Genomic DNA, 8393 nt, shown 5'->3' on the forward strand with positions numbered 1-8393 from the left:
GGTTAACGGCTCTCCATGGTGACGGAAACAGCGGGGCAGCTGCAGCCCTAACGGACCGAACTTCAGTCAAACAAGACCAAACACTTTTATTCCTGATTTAAACTAGCGATCTTGTGAGCAGCTGCAGCTGTTTGCTTTTATTTTTTTCTGTCAGGCTGTCGCGGAGCGCTCCACTCCTCTGTCCGAGGCTGGTGTGGTGTGAGGCGGACAGCTCAGCTGAGGCCGTCACGTTCTCTCGTCCTGGCCACACCTCCGCTCTCTAACCCCCCTCCCCTACCCACACCCCCTCCCCTACCCACTTTGATGCATTTTTCAAATGTCGCCTTGAGGCGGAGTTATCTTTTCACAGGGGGTAAGATACACTTTAAGGATGTTGAAAACAGCTCCATTCATTTTCAATGGCAAAACAGTGGCTAAATAAAGTGAAATAGCTAAAAAAGTATAAATAGCTGAAATACCAAACCCTAACATGAATGGGCTGAACATTTTGATATATGAATTGTTGAAATAGCGCAAAAATTGTGGAACGAGTTATATGCCGAAAAATGTACGGAAGAAAAAATGATCTGCTTTCTGAGAAGAAATGAAAATTCTTTCATCGTTATTATAAACCTTTTAGTCAAAGAATGTGAGGGAAAATAGCAAATGTAATGTACTTATATAGTTTGTTCAGTAAATGAAAACATAAAGCAGAGTGTCTTACAGCAGGGACATCCCGGTCCATAATGGATCGCAAGATTTCCATCCACTGAGTCATCACGGCATTGTTGATCAGCTGGAGAGGCAGGGAATACTGCAGGACAGCATCATGGTTAGCATTACAATCTGCATTCTTTAACACAACTTTCTAATTATTTTTGTTTGTTTTTAAATTACCACTATTTAATTAATTTTTTTGACATTTCCTATTTCTACAGTGAAACTATACAATAAAAATACATTTTAAAGACACTTTAATATAATTAATAATTTTCACAAATATTATTGTATATTCATCAAAACAAGCTTATTCTGAAATTGTAATGGTTAAAAGTTTATTTAAAATTGTAGTTTTTTTTAAGTCGGTGAGAACATCTTGGGTTGGATTGGACTGCCTGGTTTATTTGATTTGTCCACCTTTAAGACTGTAGTTGAAAAGCTAATTTCTAGGTGTTTTTAAGTACATTACTGATTACAAAAGGAGTTGAACTTTTAAAATTCTTATATTGTCATGAGAAAACATTTGCACACTTTTTGTTTGCAAAGTGCTCAAAAAATCATCTGATCCAGTTAAGGCATTGAAATTAAAATGAAGTAAAGAAAATTTTTAACAGTTACAGTCATGGGGAAAAACAAAGTCGGCGTCTTTCAGCTCTAAAGTATCACAACATTGGAACACTTACATGGTCTTTACCAGGTTCTACGTTAAATCTAATCTCAAGTGAACAAAGTCACAGATTCTAGATTCCATCATGTCATCATTTATTCTAAAAAACATGAAGACAAAATGGAAGGAAAGTGTCTGAAATACTGATTCCAGACCCAACCCAGCAGCTTGTAGAAGAAAGGAAGTTCAGATTATCATGATGGCTCTAAAGATAATCTTAGCAGATGTTCCTGCCGTGGGTGTTGAGTTAATTGTGATCTAGTCGGCTTGGACGGACGTCGAGACCACAACAAACCTCAAATCGGGGATATTCAACATGTTTGATTTTTTTGGCCTGATATCACAGTCTGTGTAGTGTTCACCCGAGCTCGCAGCCTGTTGAATGTGAAGTGCAGCCAATCAGAAAGCAAGGTAACGTAAACATATTGGAGTATCCAAAGTACAGAAGACATAAAAACCTGTCATGACTCACCAGAAAGTGCGCTGGACATTAAAACTCATTTTGAATTCTTTTTTTCTGGTAAAAATAGTCCACAAATGATCAACGTTGCTTCTTTCTTGTCTCAAATATTTATTTACTCAAAGCTCACGTCTCTCTGGAGGTCACGCAAGATTTTGTCTCTGACATCTGAATTCTCACAAGATTTCAAGAAGTCTCGCGTGATTTCAGACTGTATCTTTTTCAAAAGTATCTGTATCCTTTTTTATCAGTCTGATTTCAGACTGATACATGAATGTACATAAATTAAATATATTTTTGCGTGTGGTGTGTTGTCTCTTGTGGTGTGGCTGTACACCACACACTGTAGGACCAAACCTGGTATATCCATGATTTTATTATCCTCACGTGTGGCGTCTCTCAGGCTTTGAAAATTGGCCGACTGTTTTAAAATCTTGCCGCGGGCCTTAGTTGATTAAAAACAAATAAACACACCGTAAGATGTTGTGTTGTTCTTCGTTTGACAATTTTTATCTCGTTTTAACAACTGAGGTTTTAAATATTTTTTTCTTCATGCATAAAACTTACTGAACTGAACACAGATTACTTGCATTTCACCATTACTATAAATCTTATGTATAATAAAACTTCTGGAAATAATCATATTTGTTTTAATTTTGTTACCTACAAGATTAACAAATTCACATTTATTGACATTTTGCTCACAATACAATTCCTATATCCTTCAGTTTTGACCTGCACTCAAAGTTCTTTACAGTTTTCTCTCTCTAGTTTGTATTACTAGGCTTATTAGGACCGTGTATTGATTTCCATTCATTTCTGTAGCCTAACCCTGACCTTTACCKTAAACCTAACCACCCATGGTATTCCACAGGAGTAGGACGGGGCTGTGTTTATGCAAAAAAAAAAGGTGCTAAATAGTAACAAAAAACAGGTACACAAAAACACACACCTGTACAAGAGCATAAAAAATTTTCAGTATTTGTTTCTGGATCAGGACTGAGAAGATGGTGGCATCAGCCAGCAGCTGACTGATGAGCTGTTGAATCCTTGGAAGGAAAATCTGCATTGCTGCCAGCATWGGCTCCCTCTCGTCTGCCTTTCTGTACCTTAAACACATAAACACAGAGACGTACCAGTGACTTTATTTAAGTTTTGACCATGTTTTAATCGCGCCTGTGGCAGGAGTTAAATACTGACCATTCTTAAAAGCACAGCCATTCAAAAAGAAAGTTCTGAGAAAGAGAACAGCGCACAAGCGGGATTACTCACTCATATGTTTTGACCAGCTGATAGAGAGCCAGCAAGCTGCCATACCAGCTCCCACTGTTCTGAGACTGTAAATACAAGCCAATCTTGTCTACAATGGCAGTCCAGCGTCCTGGAAAGTCATGCTTGATTATGGCTCTCAGGCACATAGTCAGCTGGGCACTAAAAAAACAGGAATATAAAACAATAAATATTTATTTGGAGCTGGACATATTCAACAGTGTTTAAAGCAATTTATACACAGATATACAAGACGGCTTAGCCTAAAATACTTAATTAATTAAAAAAGACATTACAGGACAAACAGTAAAACCACAACAGCTTTTTTTAAACACAGCAGCACATTAGACATCTGCCAGTAATCACACACACACAATGAGAAACACTTTGTGGGTGTGGTTGTTCATGAGAAGCACTGAGGAGATGTCCAGAGCAGCTCATCATGTTTTGTTTAAAATAATTATTTTTTTGTCTGAAGCCAGTTATTAAGAGCCAGAACAGCAGCTGGTTTGATTAAATGTGAGCTGATGCTCACATGAYGTCTTTATTCCATCATCACCTTTAACAAAAAAAGAACTTTTTCCCTCTGCGAACTCTTCACTCAATAGCACTGATCTTTGAGTGAAAAACAATCAATATCCAGCCACCATTATTGTTGTTTATATACTGTACATATATGAGCTTTGGGAGGGTAGAGAGATGAATTATAATGATTTAAGGCCCGCTGCATCTTCAACCACCAACCCGTTGTCTCACATTGTATTGAAGATACACACACATATGCAATTTAAATTCATGCTCTTATTTTTAAGTGAAGAGAGTTTCCTATTCTCCGTCCTGTACCAAGAATGCATYGCTTCAGTCCTACAATAAACAATTTAAAACGACTAAAAYATTGCATGCTTTCTTACTKAAGCCCTACCATAAACATAAGAAAAATAACCAAGAAGCAGCTGAACTAGAAATCCACAACAACTGTTCATTAAACACCATGAACCAAAAGGCTGTTTCAACAAATCACCTCCCCAAACCGCAACGTCTTGTGCCATTCTTTGAAAGCAAGTGGTCATGCCTCTATTTGGCAGTGTTGAACRAGAATGGCTCATGTTATTACTGGAATATATTCTGTTAAAGTCTGGGGCAAATTAGCTCTTTAGATTTAGCTTCTGCTAAATTTACTTGGACTTATCTGCTTCAGATCTTGCGTACCTAAATAATTTTACAATCACTTTAGAATATGTGCAACTAACATTGCAAATTAGCACTGCCCGCCACTGCCAATGACCCTTTTCCACTAGCATATCTACAACACAGCTATTCTCACAACAACCCGATACATCATTTGCAATAACAATGCTATCATGCCCAGAACGGAACAAAGACAACAAAACAAAACAAAACAAAAAAAAACATGAAAACAGGGAATCTAGTGCTAAACAGTAAAAATAAAATCAAACGTTTGTGTGGCAGATCAACTGAAACACATGAGGATGATCACATCACTGGTGAATGGAATTACTGGTAAGCATGAATACAATAAAAACAGCCTAAAAATAGCCTACAAATGAACAAACTAGTATGGCAAGACCTACTGAGCAAAMATTAATTCAGGAGATAAACAGCAAATGTCAAGATTTGAACAGAAATAAMATCACAGTAGAACATGATAGGAAAAAATATCCATGAAGGGGAACACAACAATAAACTATGAAAATAGACATCAAGGAAAGAACGAATTGTCCGAAACTATGATGAAGCATGATTTACCCACAAGCAYAAGTGGGTAGATTACTCAATACGAATAGTACTACTTCAACATATTTATTCTCAAGTAAAAGTACAATGTATCCCTCCAAGAAATTACTCAAGAGTAAAAAAGTATTTGGTAAAAAGGCTACCCAAGAACTGGCTGACCAGAACATTTGATTTTATATTTGAAAATGATTGTCATCAGACAGACAAAAAGAATAAAGTTCTGTTCAAGTTTGGTATTTTAAAAACTAAAATTTAAAAAAATACCAACAAATAATATTACTACAAACTAACAAATTAAGGCAAAATAAGCACTTAGTTTAGTTTAAAGTTTATTCTTTTAAAAACAACACAAATTCAACATACAACAAAACACAAATCACAAATTAAACTAAATGAAAGGTAGCAGAAGAAGAAAGAATCTTATAGTCTCTGCCCCCTTTTTACAAACAAGCAAATTCAAAGAAAATATTCTTCATTTTACAATAAACATAAATAACAATTTCCTATTTAAAAAACATTCAAATTTTACATACAATAAATACAATATCAAAACAAAATGCAAGGCAGCAGAAAGAAGAAAAAAATCCTACAATATCTGCCCCTTTTTAAAAAGAAAAAATTAAATAAACAAATTAACCCTTGTATAACCCTATATAAATTTTATTAAACTAATTCAGAAGCAATGTACTGTATATGTATGCTAGAACAGGGTAAAGTACATCCAGTGACAACTTGGTGTTTACAGCAGGCTCAGCAGATAGAAACTAACATCAAATCAACACAGCTTGGGTTCAAACAAAAACTCTCATTTTAACAAATTGTAGATGTGTCTGTATCAGGTGCATATTTGGTTGAAACATGTTTTTTCTTYATGTAGTGAAGTATTGCCTGCAGAGTATCCAGACGTTTTACTCAATTAAGAGTAGKGATRCTTCATAGTAAAATTACTCAAGTAAAAGTAAAAGGTATGATACAGTAAAACTACTTCATACACAGTACATTTTTTCCTAAAMGTTACTCAAGTAAAYRTAACCGWGTAAAAGTAATTAGGTAATATATGCTCCAAGACACTTTGAATTTGACTTGTGGATTTGATTTAGAACTAGCTTTGTTCTATGTCGTTTCTGTGCAATAAAACTCCAGATCTATAGATCGATATAAAAAACTTTTTACGTTTCTGACCCATAATTGTGACATTGAGGAGAGTGCTGGCACTTTTTTTCCASCTAAAGCACTAGACCAAAGGCAAGTCAGAATGAGGTGATGGGGTTGAAGTTAGGAATCAACTGGTAATTGTTATAGTCATAATGCTAGAATAAAGACAATTGTACATGAAAGTGTATGTGCGTACCGTATAGATTCTGGACAACGGATGATGGCTTCCACTATGTGATCTCTGATCTGCTGCCGGTCATTCTCATGAACGTTGAAGGGAAAGATGATCTCACCCACGGATGGCTCCCTGTCCTGCCAATACTGACTCACCATGTTCTTCAGGTAGATGGCCGCTGAACACACAAAGCCACAAAAACAATCAAAGCATCCAAAAAATGGTGACTGACCTGATTTACAAGCCTGTGCTACAAAACAGAAAAAGTACCTCTGTGGAGTGTTAAAATTTTAGTGTTAAACTTTTGGGGGTTGATTTAACACCCCTTAGTGTTATTTTAACACTTTCTGAGTAAACTGACACCCATTGTTGGTGTTAATTCACAGTGTTGATTTCCTCAGTGTTGTCTCAACACTGGACAGTGTTAAATAAGCTCCGCCCACTGTTGTCTTATATAACACTTAACATTGTTGTTATACCATGCAGTGTTGAAAGAAGCATTCTGAAAAGCCCCGCCCTCTTCCACCTCATGTCAGACAGACCAGGGCTGTGTCCGAAACGGCAGGCCGGGTCCTCTGAAGGCCRAATTTGTCGGCCGCATACGTCACAACGCCGCGACGAAGGACGTCCAAATCCGAAGACTTCTCCGATGCGGCCGACAAATACGTCCTTCTTTTTCCTCAATTTGAAGGACAGGTCCGATGGATCCTTCCCGGCCCAGCATATCCCATAATGCATTGCAGCCCGACCGGAGATTTTTTATGCTAGTAATGGCGGACGAAGCGAGAGAAAAGAAAACATTTTAAATAAAAATATGGTGATATAAAAATAAAAAAAAATTAGCGGTTGTAATTCTAATACTTTTATCATTTGTATGGACATGTTTTTAAATACTATTTTTGTCATAAAAAAACGCAAAATAAACATGCACCTACAGCGGGTCAATTATTTCTTCAAATGATACTTTTAAGTTAATTTTATAGTTTTGTGATATTAATAATGCTAATGTATTGATATTTTTCTAATTTTGATTTAAGTTTGCTTGTTTAGCGTCGTCACAGTTGCTAGGTGACATGACGTACGCCGGGGTAAGGAGGGGAGGCTAGACCGTCCAAATTCACAGCCTCTTTTTTTCCAGTCTTCCCGGTCTACCAAGGACCCGGCCCGCCGCGACCGGGAAGTCTGGGTCCTCCGGAGGACCCGGCCTGTCGTTTTGGACACAGCCCAGTATTTTCTCAGCAAGGAATGCTGGGTAATCTTGTAGAAATGATGTGTTTGCATGTTTATGAGAAGTTCATAAGAGTAAAAATTTGTTGTTCTGGTTAGTTGTCATGTTCAGTTTGATCAAGTTGTTCAAGTTTAAGTTTGTGTTATTGGTCATAAATCGACACCATGAGTGAGAGGTCTGTCCTGGTGTGTGAAGTGTGACTCCATTATACTTTTCTACTCAGTTTGATTTTAGCTCTGAGTATTAAATTTACACTCTCAAATCTATGGTGTATTAACACCTTATAGTGTCTGTTAACCTTTCAAACACCATCATTTCATTTGTTTATAATAATACACTAGTGTTATGTTTAACACTATTTTAACACTATTGAAATGTAAATGTGACGCCCAGTATTGTTGAATGTTAAACACTGGTTGGTGTTAAATTAACAAAAAAGGGGTGTTAAAGTTTGACATTTTCACAAATGTTATTTTAACACCAGCAAGTGTGGACACAGACACTTTGTTTGTGTTGACATTAACACTGTGGGTGTTAAATTAACACTGGCATTTTTGCTGTGTATCCATAATAAAAACCCAACTTACTCTGGAGCATAATGCTTAAAACAGAGCTTCCCAAGGTAGGGGCAAAAGGCCGCCGCTTCTGAACCTGGTTCTGGTTCTGCTGGAAGTTTCTTCCAAAGTACCATAGGCAGTTTTACCTTTCCAAGGTGCTGCTCAGGCTTTGTTAAATTGATTGGGTTTCTTCGTACAGTTCCCTGAGATGATGTTTGTGGTGACTTGGTGATATAGCACCAATAAACATAAAGAAAAAAATTGTGTAGGTCTTCTGGACGGGTTCTTCTCTAATGAAACGTTTCGTCTCTCCTCCAAGAGACTTCTTCAGTCTGAGAGTTTCAGGCAAAATTCAGGCTTTTAAGCCCTGCCTCCATGTGACATGAGATATGAAGGAGAATTGCCAAAAAAAACTCAAGGGGCTTGAC

General features: G+C 37.0%; 1 protein-coding gene across 1 annotated transcript in view; it reads right to left on the reverse strand.

Annotated features, from left to right (window-relative positions):
* Positions 1–8393, reverse strand: part of ipo8 (importin 8) — a gene marked incomplete in the record, with an annotated part of 58989 nt that overhangs the window by 46572 nt on the left and 4024 nt on the right. Inside the window, 4 exon segments of the mRNA XM_014029392.1 lie at positions 704–793; positions 2779–2935; positions 3099–3257; positions 6202–6358. Coding sequence (XP_013884846.1) covers positions 704–793; positions 2779–2935; positions 3099–3257; positions 6202–6358 — 563 coding nt within the window.

This window comes from Austrofundulus limnaeus, unplaced genomic scaffold, assembly GCF_001266775.1.
Source record: "Austrofundulus limnaeus strain Quisiro unplaced genomic scaffold, Austrofundulus_limnaeus-1.0 Scaffold895, whole genome shotgun sequence".
Lineage (NCBI taxonomy): Eukaryota > Metazoa > Chordata > Actinopteri > Cyprinodontiformes > Rivulidae > Austrofundulus > Austrofundulus limnaeus.